The sequence below is a fragment of the Carcharodon carcharias genome, chromosome 1 (assembly GCF_017639515.1).
Source record: "Carcharodon carcharias isolate sCarCar2 chromosome 1, sCarCar2.pri, whole genome shotgun sequence".
NCBI lineage: Eukaryota > Metazoa > Chordata > Chondrichthyes > Lamniformes > Lamnidae > Carcharodon > Carcharodon carcharias.
The window spans coordinates 255263994-255284172 of NC_054467.1; the positions used below are offsets into that span (position 1 = coordinate 255263994).

The 20179-nt window shown below is 41.9% G+C and overlaps 1 protein-coding gene across 5 annotated transcripts in view; it reads right to left on the bottom strand.

Moving 5' to 3' along the window:
• Positions 1-18143, bottom strand: part of LOC121278426 (polyadenylate-binding protein-interacting protein 2-like) — a 59569-nt gene extending 41426 nt beyond the window's left edge. Inside the window, exons 1-3 of one of the 5 annotated variants that reach the window (XM_041188876.1) lie at positions 18125-18143; positions 4254-4307; positions 3678-3830 (exon numbers count right to left, since the gene is read on the bottom strand). In XM_041188876.1, coding sequence (XP_041044810.1) covers positions 3678-3830; positions 4254-4256 — 156 coding nt within the window. In that variant the 5' untranslated portion in view covers positions 4257-4307; positions 18125-18143. The other 4 variants (XM_041188868.1, XM_041188863.1, XM_041188885.1 and 1 more) reach the window with 4 other exon arrangements.
• Between the last annotated feature and the right edge of the window lie 2036 nt (positions 18144-20179).

Sequence of the window (20179 nt, forward strand, 5' to 3'; positions counted from 1 at the left end):
GAACAGCTAATGTGGTTGCGCTATTTAAGAAGGATTGCAGAGATAAGCCAGGAAACTGTAGGCCAGTGAGTCTCACGTCAGTGGTAGGGAAACTATTGGAGAAAATTCTGAAGGAGAGAATCCATCTCCACTTGGAGAGGCAAGGTTTGATCAGGGATAGTCAGCATGGCTTTGTCAGAGGGAGGTCATGCCGAATAAATTTGATTGAATTTTTTGAGGAGGTGACCAGGTGTGTAGATGAGAGTGGTGCAGTTGATGTAGTTTATATGGATTTCAGCAAAGCCTTTGACAAGGTCCCACATGGGAGACTTATAAAGAAGGGGATACAGGGTAATTTGATAAGGTGGATTCAAAATTGGCTTAGTTGTAGGAGGCAGAGGGTGATGACAGAAGGCTGCTTTAGTGACTGGAAGCCCGTGTCCAGTGGCGTACCACAGGGATCTATGCTGGGTGCCCTATTATTCGTCAATTATATAAATGACATAGATGACTTTGTGGGGGGTAGGATTAGTAAGCTTGCGGATGACACAAAGATTGTCCGGGTGGTTAACAGCGTCTTGGGCTAAGGGAGATATAGACAGGATGGTCAAATGGGCAGATAAGTGGCAGATGAAATTTAACCCTGAAAAGTGAGAGGTGATACACTTTGGAAGGAGTAATTTGACAAGGAAGTATTCAAAGAACGGCATGACACTAAGAAGTTCTGAGGAACAAAGGGACCTTGGCGTGTGTGTCCATAGATCTCTGAAGGCAGAGGGGCATGTTAGTGGGGTGGTGAAAAAGGCATTTGGGACACTTGCCTTTATCAATCAAGGCATAAATTACAAAAGTAGGGAGGTCACGTTGGAGTTGTATAGAACCTTGGTGAGGCTGGAGTACTGTGTGCAGTTCTGGTCACCACATTATAAGAAAGATGTGATTGCACTGGAGGGGGTGCAAAGGAGATTCACCAGGATGTTGCCTGGGATGAAACATTTAAGTTTTGAAGACAGGTTGGATGGACTTGGGTTGTTTTCGTTGGAGCAGAGAAGACTGAGGGATGACCTGATCGAGGTGTACAAGATTATGAGGGGCATGGCTAGGGTGGATAGGGAGCAGCTATTCCCCTTAGTTGAAGGGTCAGTCACAAGGGGTCATAAGTTCAAGGTGAGGGGCAGGAGGTTTAGGGAGGATGTGAGGAAAATCTTTTTTACCCAGAGGGTGGTGACAGTCTGGAATGCACTGCCTGGGAGGGTGGTGGAGGTGAGCTGCCTCACATCCTTTAAAAAAGTACCTGGATGAGCACTTGGCATTTCATAACATTCAAGGCTATGGGCCAAGTGCTGGTAAATGGGATTAGTAGGTAGGTCAGGTGCTTCTCATGTGTTGGTGCAGGCTCGATGGGTTGAATCACTGTGATGCTGTGATTTTTTTGATGGAAGCAAAGTTCATATTTCAATCAAATCCTCAATACATGTATTTCACTGTTATTCAATATTGGCCATGTAAGTCAACAACAACTAATTCTATGATTCAGTTCTGCAGCACATTTGGTGGTTTTGTGGGGGTAGAGAGAGGAAAGTGAAGAACAGATAGCAAAAACGTTTTTAAAATCTTTGAAGTTGTCAGGCCAAGTTGATGTTATAAAAGCATACAGGATCCTTGGTTTATAAGTGGGTACGAAAGCAAAGTTATGCCAAGCTTTTATAAATCACTGGTTAGATCTCAGTTGGAGCTTTGTTTCCCATTCTGGGAATCACACTTCAGGAAGAATGTGAGGCTTTTGAGAGGGTGCAGAGGAGATTACTAGAATGGCACAAGGGGTAAGGAGCTTCAGTTATGTGGACAGATTAGGGATCTGAGATTGTCCTCTTCAGAGCAAAGAAGGGTAATGGGAGATCAATAGAGAAAAATTTTTCACTGGCTGGTATGTCAGTAACCAGAGGACAGAAATTTCAGGTAATTGGCAAAAAAAAAAATCCAGAGGGAAGATGAGGTGAATTTTTTAAAAACACTTGTAACATTCTGTTTGAAAGATGATGGAAGTAGATGTATTATTAAGTTTCAAAAAAGAACTGGATAAACACTTGAAAAGGAACAATCTGCAGGACTATGGGGAAGAGCAGAGGAGGGAAATAAATCATAAAGCTCTTTCAAAGAGCTGGCATGGATACAATATACCGAATGGTCTCATCCTATGCCATATATTCTTATACAGTGATCCAATAAGTTTTTTCTGCCTGTTGACTATACGATATTTGAAAGCTGGACATTAGAGGGTCTGTACCACCCTGTTCTTTGACATCTAGGACTTGGCTGGTCTGAATCTTGCTACCTTCCTCTCAGTTCCAAAAGCTTCCTCAAAAGACCATAAGATGTCGAAGCAGAAGTAGGCCATTTGGCCCATCGAGTCTGCTCCACCATTCAATGAGATCATGGTTGATCTGATAATCTTCAACTCCACTTTCCTGCCTTATCCCCATAACCCTTGATTCCCTTACTGATTAAAAATCTGTCTACCTCAGACTTGAATATACTTAACGACCCAGCCTCTGTGGTAAAGAATTCCACAGATTCACTACCCTCAGAAGAAATTCCTCCTCACCTGTGTTTTAAATGGGTGACCACTTACTCAGATTATGCCCTCTGGTCTTATACTCTCGCACAAGGGGAAACAACCTCTCAGCATCTACTCTGTCAAGCCCCTTAAGAATCTTATATTTTTTTTACCATTTTACCCCCAAGCCTTTTCTTCTACTGTCACTCTCTCTGCTGCAACTACATTAAACATGCTTTCTTTATTCCTTCATGGGATGTAGGAATCAGTGGCAAGGCCAGCACTTGTTGCCCATCCCTCATTGCCAGTGACACTGAGTGACAGGCTAGGCCATTAAGAGTCAACCATATTGCTGTGGATTTGGAGTTGCATGTAGGATGGCAGATTTCCTTTCCTAATGGACATTATTGAACCAGATGGGCTTTTACAACAATCAGCTTCATGATGATAGTTTCATGGTCACCGTTACTGAGACTAGATTTGGATTCAAGATTTATTTATTTAATTTAAATTTTATTAGCTGCCATGGTGGGATTTGAACTCACATAGCATTAGTCTGGGCCCTCTGGATTACTAGTCCACTATGCCACCCTTTTCCCATGCTACAAGTTGTTGATTGTGAAAGTCTTCTTTCCTGACAAGAATCTAAAACAATAAAGATTGTCTGCATAGTTCACAGGGGAAAGAAACACTTTTGGAATTGGGAGTGCCTTTGCAAACACAGATATTTTTGCAAATTCTGTGCTTTGCAATTCCCCCATATTGTATGGGGACTTTCCAGTTCCGGTGTGGAAATTCAGTACTAGATTTTTCATTTCATCAGCCTTTGCTATAAACTCACTTTCTCAGACTCTTCCTCTCTTCTGACAAGCTGCAACTTTTGAAAACCCAGGCTTGCCATCACAGAACCATTACTTCTCAACTATCTTGTATTCCCCAATTCCATTGAACCTTGGATTAAATTTATGGGCCTTCATTTTTCCACATAACTTTCTCAAAAGATTAAAGTGGGGGGAAGGAAATGTAAAGGCAGAAAATATTAATCAAAGTTTCCAACAATTAAAAGGAGTAAACTTTGCATATGAGATGCCATCCCTATAATTAATTGAATAATGCTATTTACTTGAAAGTGCATGCTTACCTGTCTGTTGTATTCTTCTTCATGCTCCATCCACATGTACTCAGCAAAAGGATTAGGCTCACTTTCAGTGTGTCCATTGGATACTATAATCTCCTGTGCCCCAGAGCCTGGTGTGTTTGCCATATTAGGCGCCTTCATGTCTAAGGAATCAGTCTGAAATGCAGAACACAAGAGATAAGGACTGATTAAAAGACGGGTAACACACAGTTCATTAATACCCTAAATCCATTACAACATACAATGAAAATAGTGGGTTTGCACAGGATAGTCATTAGAAACCAAAGCATTCAGCACATACTGTAGGCTGATTGGTTAAGTCCCCAACTGTAGCATAATAGCTGCAAACAAGAAAGCTAATCATCGGATTGGAACACAATACCTAAATGAACACAAACACAATTTTAAAAGTTTCTCATTAAAGTCGAGCTGCACACATGCTACCCTTTCACAAACAAATTTTCGATGTGGGTGTGTACTTGTAATGCTACAGACCTCGTGACCTGACCTCATACTTCCCAGCAACATAAGGTGCAGGGACATGTGTGATAAGGCTCACAACTCTTCTGACAAACTCACCATTTTCCTCAGTTGTTGAAATGATCAGAAGAAAAAGTTGTTCCAGGGTAGTCACTAGAGGTAAAGAAACAAACGTAAGGGCTGGGGCATTGAAAAGTAATAAGACACAAACACTACCATGAGAAAAAAATCTGGGTATCATACCAAGCAACACACCAACACCAAGGTATAATGTTCCTTTCCAAAAAAAAAAAAAAAAATTTTTATTACTGATCTATCCAGGCTTAATAAGTGCGAGGTAAAAAGGAAAACGTCTCCACAAACTGTAGTCCTTTTGAAGTTTTTCGTACCTTTCCTTTAAGCCATTCCAAATGCAGCTCTTATCTACCACTGCCCCATCCCAGCACATGCTGAAAACATACAGAAGGGCAATGATTTACTTCCTCTATGCAAAGGATAAAGGTTCAGTACATAAAAAACACTTGAATGGAGAGATAGTAGTTTGTGTCTATGATTCTTCAAACACTGCATTCTTCAAACACTAATTTCCAGATCTTAGCTGTGCCATCAACCCATCTTCTAACAGCTGGTTTCCTAACACTGGTAGATGCCCGAAAGTAAGTTGCTCAGATGGCCCTACAGGGGTGCTGAGGAGAATATCTGAAAAAAGGGAGCCTTCTTTGAGAAAACAATTTGTGCATCTGCATACTAAGTTATACAATATTGCACAGCTGTAACGACTCTATGGAATCAAACTGTATACCACTCACTTATACGAGTATACTAATTCAAAGGAGTAGGCCACTAGGCCCCTCAAGTCTGTTCCACCATTCAATATGATGGCTGATCTGATTGTAACCACCCGCCTACCCCTGATATCATTTCGCTCTATTGTTTATCAAGGATCTATCTACCTCTGCCTTAAAAATATTCAAAGACTCTACTTCCACTGCCTTTTGAAGAAGGGAATTTCAAAGACTTACTGCCCTCAAGAGAAAAAATTTCTCCTCATCTGTCTTAAAAGAGCGATCCCTTATTTTTAAACAGTGATCTCTAGTTTCTCTCACAAGAGGAAGTATCCTCTCCACATCCACCTTGTCAAGACCCCTCAGGATCTTAGATATTTCAATCAAGTTGCCTCTTACTCTTTTAAACTCCAGCAGATATAAGCCTAGCCTGTCCAACCTTTCCTCAAAACAACCAGCCCATTCCTGGTATTAGTCTTGTAAACCTTCTCTGAACTGCTTCTAATGCATTTACATCCTTCCTTAAATAACGAGACCAACACTGTACCACAGTACTCCAGATGTGGTCCTACCAGTATCCTGTACAACTGTAGCACAACCTCTCTACCTTTATATTTAATTCCCCTCACAATATTTGATAACATTCTCGAAGCTTTCTTAATGACTTGCTGTACCTGCATACTAGCCTTTTGTGATTCATGCACAAGGATACCCAGATCCCTCTGCATCTCAGAGCTCTACAATTTCTCATCATCTAAATAATGTCTTTTGTATTCTCCTTCCAAAATGGACAATTTCACATTTGCCAGATCACACTTATCCTATGTCCCTTTGTAGCCTTTGCAGAAGCGCAACAAACAGAACACCATGCAAGACTGTGGAGTTCACTTGATTATCACAGGGCTCAATTATCAACTCCCTCCGCCACTGGTACACTGTGGCAGCAGTGCACACTACAAATGCACTGCAGCAAGTTTAGTTTTACAGCACCTCCAAGACCTCTATCAAAGGGAAGGACAAGGTCATCAGGATCACAGAAACAACAACTCCTCCAAATGATACACCATCCTGATCTGGAAAAATATTGTTCTAACTTCAGAAGCGCTGAATCAGAACCTTATAAATCTCTACCCAAAACAACGAAACAATAAAAGTAACAATTAAAGGAAGAGAAGGACCATCCCCATATTCTCAAAGAAGTTAGGATTAGGCAGGAATTCACCAAGGCTCCTTCAATAGCATCTTCAAAACCCACGACCAGTACCATCTACAATGACAAGGGCAGTAGATACATGGGAACACCACCACCTGGAAGTTCCCCTCTAAGCCACTCACCCTCCTGACTTGGAAATATATTGCCATTCCTTCACCGACTCTGGGTCAAAATCCTGGATCTCCCTTCCTAGCAGCACTGTGGGTGTACCTACACCAGAATGACTGCAGTGGTTCAAGAAGGCAGCTCAACACCACCTTTTCAAGGGCAACTAAGGATGGGCAATAAATGCTGGCCCAGCCAGCGAAGCCCACATCCCATGAATAAATAAAAAAGGCAATAAACATATTGCCAAAATTGCAAAAAAAAATCAAAAATTTGTAAGAAGTTCACACATTTCTTTATACTAACTGCAGTTTTACAAGCCTTATACAATGTTGCTCTTCAAAACATAATACAACTGGGCAGCCATGAGGCACTGTGGGCCATCAGCAGCAGTCTTGCATTCAACCACAATCTGTTATCACATACTCCACATATCCCTCACTGTAACATAACCATCAAACAAAAGGACCAACCCTGGTTTAATACGGAGTGCAGGAGAGCATGTCAGGAGCAGCACCAGCATAGCTAAAAATTAGATAGCAATCTGGTGAAGCTACAACACAGGACTACCTGGATGCCAAACAGCAGCAGCAGTATTAACAGAGCTAAGCAATCTCATAACCAACAAATCAGATCAAAGCTTTGCAGTCCTATCGTATCCAGTTGTGAACGGTGGTCGGCAACTAAACAACTAACTGCAGGAGACAGCTTCACAAACATCCCCATACTCAATAATGGGAGAGACCAGGAGGTCAGCGCACAAAACAAGGCTTGAAGTGTTTGCCACTACCTTCAGCCTGAAGTACCATGTGGATTATCCATCTTGGCCATCTCCCAAGACCCCAGCATCAATTAACTCCATGCGATATCAATAAATAGCTATAGGCACTGGATGCAGCAAAGGCTTTGGGCCCTGAAAACATTCCAGCTGTAGTACTGAAGACTTATGCTCCAGAATTAGCCAAGCTGTTCCAGTACAGCTACAATACTGCCATCTGTTCAACAATGTGGAAAATTTCCCAGTTAAGTCCTGTCTACAAAAAAACAAGGCAAATCTAATCTGGCCAAAACCGCCACATCAGTCTAGTCTCATTAATCAGCAAGTGACAGAAGGTGTCCTCGACAATGCTATCAAATGACTCAACAATAACCTGCTCACTGAAGCTCAGTTAAGGTTCTGCCAAGGCCACTGCGCTTCAGATCTCATTACGGCCTTGGGTCCAAATATGGACAAAATAGCTGAATTCCAGAGGTGAAGTGAGAGTGACTCAACTTGGCATCAATGCAGCATTTGACAGAGTGTGGCATCAAGAGGCCTTAACAAAATGAAAATCAGGGGAAAACTCTCCACTGGTTGGAGTCATATTTAGCACAAAGGAAAGATGGTTGTGGTTGTTGGAGGCCAATCAACTCAGCCCCAGGAGATTGCTGCAGGATCTCTTCAGGGTAGTGTCCTAGGCCCAACTATCTTAGTAGTTTCATCAATGATGTTCCCTCCACATAAGGTCAGAGTGGGAATGGTCATTGATTATTCCAGAGTGTTCATTACTATGCTTAACTCCTCAGATACTGAAGCAGCAACACCTGGACAACATTCAGGCTTGGACGAACAAGTGGCAAGTAACATTTATGTCACACAAGTGTCAGGTCATGACCATCTCTAACAAGAGACCATCGAACCATCTCTTTCAGATTAAATGCTATTACCATTGCTAATTCCCCAACTAACATCTTGGGAGTTACCACTGATCAGAAATTGAACTGGGCTAGCCAAAGAAATACTGTGGCTACAAGAGCAGGTCAGGCACTGAGAATTCTGCAGTGAGTAACTCACCACCTGACTTCCAAAGCCTATCTACAAGGCACAAGTCAGGAGTGTGATAGAATACTCTCCACTTGCCTGGATGAGCACAGCTCCAACAACACTCAAGAAGCTCGACACCATCCAGGACAGCCCACTTGATCAGCACTATAAAGCAAGGCCAACCTTTATTGCCAATTTCTAATTGCTCTTGAGAAGGTGCAGGTGAGCTGCTATCTTGATCTACTGTTGTCTGGGTGATGTAGGTATGCCCACAGTGCTGTTTTGGTAGGGAGGTTCTGGAATTTTAATCCAGTGATAGTGAAGGAATGATGATATAGTCCCAAGGCAGGGTGGTGTGAGACTGGAAAGGCAAATTGCAGGTGGTGGTGTTCTTGAGTATCTCTTGCCCCTGTTCTCCTAGATAGTAAACGGTTCTGTTGAAGGAGCCTTGGCGTGTTGCTATAGATTGCACACAGTGGCAGCAATTTTGCAAGCGCATGTAAATGTTTAAGGTGTGATGAGGTGCTGATCAAGTGGGCTGTCCTGGATGGTGTCGAGCTTCTTGAGAATTTCACTTTAAATCCAACTACCTCTCTCACTTCATAATGCAGCAACATAGCAAAAGTCTGAGATGGATATCAAATTTAGGGTTTTGCCCATTTAACATTTGTTAGCTCGATTTCTAGGCTTTTAAAAATGCAAATTACGTCACAAAACCCAGCTGGAAAATGAAAAGCAACAGGCCATATTGCACTGATAACAGATTTTCAAAGGTAAGTGTACATCTGATCATTTACCAAGTTCCCCCTCCTCTCTTCTCAGAGAATTCTAGAACAAGGTGAAACATTGAAATAATGTCAATGGCCAAACTCCAGAAACTCTATACGGCCAGAACATGAAGGGCGGTCTATTAAAAAAACTGGATCACTCCGCCTAAAGCAAGAACACAGACAAACAAACTTAGTGACAAACTAACCAGGCAAACACAGGCGTCAACAGCAGATCGCATTAATCCTTAACTCAAGGTGAAAAATTCATTTAAATTTAATTCCACCAAAAAATAATAAATCGTCAATCATGTTTCACAATAGTCGCGCAAAATCCAAGTGGAAACCTTCCAGAGACGGCTTTTTTAGTTGCTCAATATGACAGCACTGCTAGTCATTTGACACCTACATCTTTCCCCACCCCCTCCTCAGCACACATCCAACCATATAAATAAGCAAGCATTAGATATCCAAGAATAAAAGGATGACGATCAAAAAATAAAAATCAATAAAGGGAGAGACTTCAAAGCCAGACTACACATGCAAAGACAGGAGCCTTCTTTTCCTTTCAGGTTATCTGTTCGGGGCAACAAATGCCTGCAAGTTATTAGAACAGAAAAGATCTACATTAATCACAGAACTACGTTGTAGCTTTTTTTGTGTTTAGTAACTAAGTAGGATTCCCTTTACTTTTGAGGAAATAAGAAACAAAATTGGTCAAAAGGTGCAAGATAAAATTGTGTTTTTAATGACTAAGTTGGAGCACAGACTTTCAAAACTAATATCACAGGAACTTAGGGGTCCAAGAGGTCAACAAACTTCTGTCTGATCAGATTTCTGCATTTGTTGACTTAATAATTCATTACCTCCACTGTAGTACTCTGGGTGAAAGACTTCAATGACTGGTCTAGAGGAATAAAATATGAGGGGTTAGAAGTCATGCTTCAACTATATAAAGTCCTAGCTAGACCACACCTGGAACATTGAGCAGTTCTCGGCACCATACCTAACAAAGGGTATATTGGCCTTACAGGAGTGCAACACAGATTTACTAAAATTATACATGGACATCAAGGTTTAAACTATGAGATTAAACAAACTTGGGCTATATTCCCTGGAATTCAGAAGGTATGGGGATGATTTTGTCAAAGTGTTCAAGATATTAAAGGAGAACAGATAAGGTAGATAGAGAGAAACTGTCTGCTGGCTGAGGAGTCCAGGACAAGGCTGCCTAGTCTAAAAATTAGAGCCAGATCTTTCAGGAATGAAATTAGGAAGTACTTCTAAATACAAAAGGAACTCTCTTTTGCAAATGGCAGTTGATGCTAGGTCAATTATTAATTCTAAATCAGAGATTGATAGATTTTTGTTAATTGAAGATATTAAAGGGATATGGAGCAAAGGGTGGATATATGGAGTGAGGTCACAGATCAGTCATGAACTTACTGAATGGCAGTATCGGGCTTGAAAGGTTAACTGGCCTACTCCTGTTCCTATGCTCCACAAGGACGATATTCCAGCAGTAGTACTGAAAACCAATGTACTAGCCAGCTGTTCCCTCAGCTAAGCTGTTCCAGTATAGCAATGACAGAAGCATCTACCTGACAATGTAGATGATTGCCCAGATATATCCAAAAAAATGAATCTAACTTGACCAATTGCTGCCCTATCAGCCTCCTCCCAGTCATCAATACAGTGACTACACTTCAAAAGCTTTGGCTATAAAGCACTTTGAGACAACTTGTGATTGTGGAAATTGCGATATCAATATAAGGTATCCTCTTCTTCAAGTAACAGAAGGAGGAGTTTATTAATCGTGCTATCAAGAAACACCTACTTAGCAATAACTTGCTCATTGATGTTCAGTCCAGGTTCCACAAGAACAATTTGGCTCCACAGGCCTGTTCACAAGTACCAAGTCCAACAAGAAAAAGCTCAGCCACCTCCCTGAACCTTCAATGGCACCAGACCACTACCATCATAATCTTGGGAACCGGAATTCAATAGGATTAGCCATATTAATAGTGCAGTACAAAAGCAAGACAGGCACCAAGTGTTCTGTGACAATTGATTTATTGCCAGGTTCTTCAAAGCCTCTCCATCAACAAGGCTCAAGTCAGGAATATGATGTAATGCCCACCACTTGTCTGGATGGATACAGCTGCTGCACCACTCAAGAAACTCAACACCATCCAGAGAAGTTCATTTGATTTGTGCTCCTGCCTCTAGACAATGTCCAGTCCATTATCACAAAAGCTGCCATTTGTATTACCTATAGGTTGCAGCAACCCATGGATTACTTCGACGGTAATATGCTGTTCTGGTGATAACGGAGGCTTAGCTAAAAGGAATGGCAGAATTGAGTACTGTACTAAATACTCCTGAAAAAAGGTGTTCGGAAAAGGTACATAGATACAAACATATGTATGAATTAGGGCAGAAGTAGATGGTGGAGATGGGCAGAAAACAGAAGGGGTAATGATTGACAATACTATAGTGCTGGGACGAGAGGATATCCTGGAGGGGTCAATCTATTTGTTTCGAGTTGTCAAAGTGACATATAGCCCCCCTTTCGGTTTTCTGGCTTTGGTTGCCTGACTCTTCCATCTCGTGTGGATGTACTTTGACTACACTCGAACCATCTCTCCTTTAAAGGTAGCCCATTGTTCCGTTACGTCTTTGCCTGACAATCTTTGATACCAATTTTACTGGGACAGAACTGTTCTCAACTCACTAAAATTGGCTCTCCCATAATGAAATATTTCTATTCTATATTGCTCCTTGCCTTTTTTCATGACTAACCTAAACCTTATAAAATTATGACGACTGTTCACTAAATGTTCCCGAACTGAAACTGGATCCACTTCATTTCCCAGCACCAGAGTCAGAACCAAGCAACAACAGGCCAGTTTTAAACTCAGAAATGGCTTTTAGAAAAATGATAATATTAAGCAAAATTATCAGACAAATTTGGATTGATAAAGGAAAGTCAAAGGTGAACCATATTTAATAAACTTGATTGAGTTTGAACAGGTAACAGAGTTGATGGGGTGAATGCTGTTGATGTGGTGTATATGGACCTCCAAAAGGCATTTGATAAAGTGCCAAATAATAGACTTGCCAGCAAAGTTGGCACCATAGGAATAAAAGGGAAAATGACAGCATGAATACAAAGTTGGCTGAGTGACAGGAAACAGAGAGTAGTAATAACTAAACAGAAAATACTGGAAATACTCCAGATCAGGTAGCATCTGTGGAGAGGCAACAGAATTAACTTCACAGATCACTGACCTTTCATCTGAACTGGGAAGTTAATAGATGTAACAGGTTTTAAGCAAATGAAAATGTTGGGGGGTGGGGGTAGTGGGGGAAGAACAAAAGGAAAGAACAGTGATAGGGTGGAAGACAGGAAAGATTAAATAACAAGTAGCAGGCTTGAAAGGTTACTTCAGTGGTGCAAGGTCAAAGGGAATGGTAATGGGACAAGCAAAGATGAAGACTGTCGAGAGGAGGCGTGAATGGCAGAGTTATGAATAGCAAGACACAGAAAAACAAGACAGTAAAACCAAAATCAGCAAAGAAAAAGGAAATAAAAATGGAGGAAGAGGAGGTACAGTCTGAAACTGTTCAACTCAATCTCAATGCCTATCCAAAGATGAGATGTTCCTTGAGCTTGTGTTGAGCTTCATTCAAACACTGCAGGAGGCCAGGGGCACAGTGGTCCGACTGGGAAGCAAGGTAGAGAATCAAAATGGCTTGGAGTCAGACTTGTGGCCTGAGTGGAGGTGTTCCCCAAAGTGGCTATCCAATCTTCATTTGGTCTTCCCAGCGCAGAGCAGAATATACCATGGCAGCAAAAAACAGCATAGCTGCTCAATACCACTGCTCTGTCTCTTGTTGCTCAGCCAATTTCTGAATCAGGTCAGTAATTTGTCTTCAGTTTCATAATCTTTAACTTTAGCTTTCATGCGGAACTCTATTGAATGCCTTCTAGGGGTCCATAAAAATAACGTCCAATGACATTGCACTGCCCACTACTTCAGTCAGTCCATAATGGCAATCGATTCAGGAGACCAAGATTCTGTGGGGAGTGTAAAATGTCATGCCAACAACATCAAACACACCTCAGAATGAAGGACTAACTTAGTTGAAGCTCAGCAGAGCACTTTCATACTAAACTGAAAAAAACATGCTGTCGAATAATCTAAGGAATTTAACGAAAACAGATCACAACAAACTTCAATAGCTCTACTTCATTCATATCCATGCCATTGACTAAGCTGTTCTAGTTCAGTTATGACATTTACACCCAACTATTAGTACAACTGACATTTATGTTGCATCTTTAATGTAATAAGATATCCCCAGAGCCAAATTCAATACTGAGTCCCTGGGGAGATGTCAGGCCAAATGACCAAAAATTTGGCCAAAGAGGTAGGTTTTAAGGAGCATCTTAAAGGAGGAAGGAGAAGGAAAGACATGGAAAATATATAAGGAGAGAATTCCTGAGTTTAGGGCCTAGACACCTGAGGGTACATCATCCTGTGGTGGAGTGATTAAAATAGGGAATGCTCAAGAGGCCAGGATTGACATAGCACAGGGGCCCACGTGGGCTGTAAGGCTTGAGATTAGAGATAGGGAAGATAGGGAATCATGAAGAAATTTGAAGAAAAATTATGACAATTTTAAAATTATTTACATAAAATTGCCCATGCACACCCTTACCACAAGCGACGATAATTTTAACACAGCCCAATCAACCTTTTCCAAATAAAAAGTGAAGGAAGAAGCTAGTGATAGTGCCAAGTATCACTAATAATCTGCTCACCAATGCACGGTTAAGGTGCACCAAAATCAATTATGAACCACTACTTGCTTGACGGGTACGGCCGCAGCACTCAAAAGCTGGACACTATCCAAGGCCAAGTAAACTGCTTGATCAAAATCTACTGGGTGCACTACAAAAGTTTACTTCACTTACATTTCAAAGCCCTGCGACCTCTACCACCAAACAGGCCAGGAGCATGAAAAAAAAAATCATGAAACCAGCTCCAAGTCACATTCAAGCCTGGACTTGTAATCACGCTTACAGAGTTAAAATCGTGGAATTCCAAACACCAACATAGGAGGAAACTCAGTTCAAGCAACCATACGCACATACAAATTAGGAGTAGGCCATTCGGCCCCTACAGTATTCAATAAGATCATGACTGACCCGATTGCGGCTTCAACTCCTCATTCCCACCTACCATCGATAACCTTTAACTCCCTTTGTTAGTCAAGAATCCATCCACCTCTGCCTTAAAAATATTCACTGTCTCTGTCTCCACCTCTCACTGGGGAAGAGTTCCAAAAGCTGATGTCCCTCAGAGGAAAATTTCTCTTCCTCCCCATCTTAAATGGGAGACCCCTTATTTTTAACTGCGTCCTCTAGTTCTAGTCTCTCCCACAAGGGGAAACATCCTTTCAGCAGCCAACTTGTCAAGTCCCCTCAGGATCTTCTATGTTTAAATAAGGTCACCTCTCATTCTTCTAAACTGCAATGGATACAGTCCTAGCCTGTCCAACCTTTCCTCGTAAGATAAGCCCTCCATCCCAGCTATCAGTCGAATGAACCTTCTCTGAACTGCTTCTAATGCATTTCTAGCCTTTCTTAAATAAGGCGACCAAAACTATACACTATATCCTAGATGTGGTCTCACCAATGCCCTGTACAACTGTAGCAAAACATCCCTACTTTTATATTCCATTCCTCTTTCAATAAACAACAACATTCCATTTGCCTTCCTAATCACTTGCTCTATCTGCATACTAACTTTTTTGTGATTCATATACCAGGACACTCAGATCCCCATGTATCTCAGTATTCTGCAATCTCTCTCCATATAAATAATATTCTGCTTTTCGCTTCTTCCTGACAAAGTGGACAAGTTCACATTATCGCACATTCTGTCTGCTCCATCTGCCAAATTTTTGCCCACTCACTTAGCCTATGTCCCTTTGCAGGTTCCTTATGTTCTCTTTACAATTTACTTTCCTATCCATCTTTGTACCATCAGCAAATTTAGCAACCATACACTTGGTCCCTCCATCCAAGTCATTGATATAAATTGTAAACAATTGAGGACCCACCACTAACCCCTGTGGCACTCCACTCATCACATCTTGCCTCCTGAAAGTGACCCATTTATCCCTACTCTCCGCTTCCTGTTAGCTAACCAATCCTATATCCATGCAAATATATTACCCCCTACACCATGAACTCTTATTTTGTGTACTAACCTTTAATATGGCACCTTGTCATAGTCTTCTGGAAAAGTACAGCCCACCTACAGGTTCCCCTGCTCGTTACTTCAATAAATTAGTCAAACATGATTTCCTTTTCTAAAAACCATGCTTGCACTGTCTGATCACATTGAGATTTTCTAAGTACCCTGTTGTAGCCTCCTGAATAATAGATTCCAACATTTTTCCTATCAGAGATGTTAAGCCATCTGGCCTGTAGTTTCTTGCTTTCTGTCTCCCTCCTTTCTTGAATAGTCAAATCGCTATTTTCCAATCTGATGGGAGCTTTGCTTTCCATAATCTAGGGAATTTTTGAACTTAAAACCAATGCATCGACTCTCTCATCTGATGCTATCTACAGATCTAGTATCTACTCTCCCATAACCCATTGACAAATAAATAAACATATATTTTTTTTTAAAATCCCAGCCTCTCTTCTGAAAACCACAGCTAATATTAAAAAGTACAACTTTGGGGGTCAGGGGTAGAGAAGTGAATGAATTAAGAGTACTGGTAATTTATAGTTTTAAGTATCATCTACCACAATACGAGTGAAACATGGGTCTACGATTGAATGTCATCCCATAACAGCTAAGTTTCACAAAGCTTTAAAAATAGGGCCCTTGTCCTGTTTTCCAACAGAGCCAAACATTTTACTGCTACTGTTGTGACATCACTATCAATTGGAAATTGTTGCTCCTAGGTTAAACCGCTTTCCTCACAAAATCCTAGTTCCTTAAGGATAGTTTTGGACATTCCCCCGGGCAGTCAATGGCATTACCATCACTGAATCACCAATCACCATCAACCAGAAACTGAACTGGACTAGCCATATAAATACAGTGGCTACAAGAGGTCAGGAATTCTGCAGCGAGTAACTCATCTCCCAACTCCCCAAAGCCTGTACACTATCTACAAAGCACAAGTCAAGAGTGTGATGGAATGCTCTCCACTTCCCCGGATGACTGCAGCTCCAACAACACTCAAAAAGCTTGATACCATCCAGCACAAAGCAGCCCACTTGATTGGCATCCAATCCACTCTCTTCACCACCAATGCACAGTGGCAGCAGTGTGTACAAGATACAGTGCACCAAGGCTTCTGCGATAGCACGTCCCAAAGCCGAAGCCTCTACCACCTAGAAGGACAAGGGCAGCAGATGCATGGGGACACCACCATCACCTGCAAGTTCCCCTCGAAGTCTCACACCATCCTGGATAGGTTCTGTTGGAACCATATTGTCATTGCTTCACTGGGTCAAAATCCTGGAACCCCCTTCCTAACAACACCATGGGTGTTCTTACAGCACATGACTGCAGCTGTTCAAGAAGGCAGCACACCATCCCCTTTTCAGGGCAATAAATGCTGGCCTCGCTAGCGATGCCCACATTCCATAAATGAATTTTTACAAAAGTAACTGAAGATTTTAATTATTAATATTTTTATACAATTTATACAATAATATGCAATTGATGAGAAAATTAACAAGCTAGGGTAGCGTAATTATGTAAATAGACAAGTAACCAAGTGGCCTGGACTAATAAACCAGAGAAGAGGACTTCAAATTACAGTTTCTTAAAATCTGGAAATTAATAAAAAACGAACTGGAATTAGCGAGAGCGATCAGGGATTATAAAATTCCAATGGGTTCATTAATGCAAGCCACTCAGTATGAAACTGGCATGCAGTGGTTCAAGAAGATGGTCCGCCATCATCAGCTCAGGGTGACTAGGAATGGGCAGGAATGAAATGTTGGTCTTGCCAATGACACATATTACATAAATTGTGCATTTTGTCTTTGCATTTTGAGTTCACAGGAAAGAAGCTACAAAGGTTTAAGAGGCAAGACTGTCCAGGCAGAGAAACACGGCAGACAATTTTCAAACACAAACATCCCAAAAACAGCAATGAGATAAATGGCCAGATAATCTATTTTAGTAGTGTCGGTCAAGGTGAGTGTCGGTCAAGGTGAGTGTCGGTCAAGGTGAGTGTCGGTCAAGGTGAGTGTCGGTCAAGGTGAGTGTCGGTCAAGGTGAGTGTCGGTCAAGGTGAGTGTCGGTCAAGGTGAGTGTCGGTCAAGGTGAGTGTCGGTCAGGACAGAATGAGATCCTGAAATGCTCCATCGCCATCCCTGGATAGATTACATTTCATCAGCAGCAACAGAGGTGGAGGTACTCTGTATGCAGCTGAGGGGAAATAGGCATTGAAGTCCTCAACAGAGTCTGAACGCATGGAAACTCGTGGCTTCAAGTCAAACATGGGCAAGGAAACCTGATCAACAACCACCCTCAGTCGAGGTATCATACTCGTTCACGTTTGAGGAACCCCTAGGGTAGCAGGGGCACAGAATGTAGGGGAGGGGATTTCAGTGTCCATTACCAAGAGAGGGTCAGCAGTACCACCACTGACTGAAATGGACTCAGCTGCCAGACAAGGTTTGCAGCAAGTGGTGAGAACACAGGAGGGGATAACCGCTTTCATCCTGCTCTCAATAAATCTACCAGTTACAAATGCATCTGTCCATCTGAGAGTTGGTGGTGCCCACCGCACACAATGTGTGAATACCAAGTCTTCACACTGAGGACACCCTCCATCATGTCATGTAGAAGAACCACATGCCAAGTGAGGTAAGGTAACAATCTAGCAGCTCTAAACTGGGCATTCATAAAGCTCTGTGGACCACCGGTATCAGCAGAATTGCATACCATCACAATCTGTAATCTCATTGCCCTAGATGGCAAGAGCTGTAACCAGATTACAGATACTCAAAAGACTCTTCATTCATCTCCTGAAGATCCACCTTCACAACAGCCAGCATACTGGCACAGCCCTTCAACAACACTTCAAGGCTTCGTCAGCAGCACTTCCCAGACTCTCAGCTTCCACCACCTTGAATCATTAGCAGGTGCATGGGAACAAGTTCTCCTCCAAGCCACACACGATCCTGACTTGGGCATATATATATCACCATACCCTCATCATCGCCAAGTTAAAATCTTGGCACTGCCTACCTAACAGCATTGTAACTTCACAGGGATTGCAACAGGTCTTCTCAATCTTCTACTTCCCCATCTTCTCAAGAGCAACTAGGGATGGGTAATAAATGCCAAAATCAAAAGAATTAATTCTAAAAAAAAAACATGCAATTAAACAGGTAATATCTTGCAGCACATTAACATAAGATATCTATACTGCAGCAGATACCTATATTCTAAGGTCACCTATGCACGGTTCAAATGTGGGAAAAAGGCCACTTGTTCTACCCAGTCATCCTATGCATAATGGATGTAAATGCTAGACTTGGATGAATATAGGACGAAGGCCCCTAAATCATGTATGAAAAAAATGAACAGCATATATTAAATCATGAAATAGGAGCTCTAGTTTCTGCAATTAAACAGGAATGACAGCTTGTGCAGCACAGAAGTTTCAAAATTGGCACACCAGCTATCCATGCTGTACATACATCTCAGTGATGAAGTTTCTTGAACATTCAAATCTTTGGAGCACAATCCAGAGAACCTTGTGATTTACTGGTCAAATGCTTTGGTCAGGTCAATGAATGCAAGAGAGTTCCTGATGTTGTCTCAACATTTTTCTTGGGTCTGCCTGGCAACAAAAACCATGTTGGAGGCTCTTCTGGAAGGTCTAAGGTGCCTCTGAAAGGATTTCCTCAGCTGCAGGAAGTCGGCAATTTGGAGGAAGTATGTCAAGACTTTCCCTACTATGCTAACAGCAAGGTAACCTTGTGGTGTACACCACAAGGATTGCAGCGGTTCAAGGTGGCAACTCACCAGCACCTTCTCAAAGGTAAGGGCAATAAATGCTGGCCAACCCAGCAATGTCCATATCCCATGAAAGAATTGAAAATCAGTACCTCAGTTGTTTCCATAGCATGGTGATATAACTAATGCTTTGAACCAGAGATCTGAAACAACAGTCTTCAAAATCCAGACCCGGGTCAAGCAAGGCCATGCGATAGTCCCCGTACTATTTACAATCTACCTGACAGTGGCTATTCACCTCAAAGTTTAACTGCCCTTTGGTGTGTGTTTATTTAATACTGCCGGATGGAAAACTCTGGAACCTCAGTTCCCTCCATGCTAAAACTAAACTGACCACCATAAGCATACATGATCTGCAGCTTGCGAATGACTGCAGTGTCGTTCCCCAGTTGCACCAGATTTGCAAGCCACTTTTGATCTCTTCAATTCTGCATACAAGAAACTTGGCCTGCCCTTGAATGTCACCAAAACAAAACTCATATCATCGGCTTCTGCTTCGGATGCAACAATACAGGCTGACTGAATACGGATGTATTCCACCAACATTTACGAACGTGCCTAACAACGTGAGCATGACCAGATAATCTGTTTTGTGATGTTGACCACAAGACGTTAAGAGCAGAAATAGACCATTCAGCCCATCGAGTCTGCTCCGCCATTCAATGAGATCATGGCTGATCTGATAATCCTCAAATCTACTTTCCTGCTCTTTCCCCATAACCCTAGATTCCCTTACTGATTAAAAATCAGTTTATCTCAGCCTTGAATATACTGAACAATCCAGCCTCTACAGCCCTCTGCGGTAAAGAATTCCAGTTTTACTATCCTCAGAGAAGTAATTCCTCCTCCTCTGTTTTAAATGGGCGGCCCCCTACTTTGAGATTATGCCCTCTGGTCCTAGACTCCCCCACAAGGGGAAACAACCTCTCAGCATCTACCCTGTCAAGCCCCCTAAGAATCTTATAGGTTTCAATAAGTTGGCTTTCATTCTTCTAAACTCCAACGAGGCCCAACCTACTCAACCTTTCCTCATAAGAAAATCCTTCCATACCCGGAATCAACCTAGTGAACTTTCTCTGGACTGCCTCCAATGCCAGTATATCTTTCCTTAGTGTTCACAGTGTTCTATAGCTAGTACATTGTATAGTTTTAGCAAGACTTCCCTATTTTTATACTCTGTTCCCTTTGAAATAAAGGCCAACATTCCATTTGCCTTCTCTATTACCTGCTGAACTTGTATGTTGGTTTTTTTGGGATTCATGCACAAGGGCTCCCAAATCC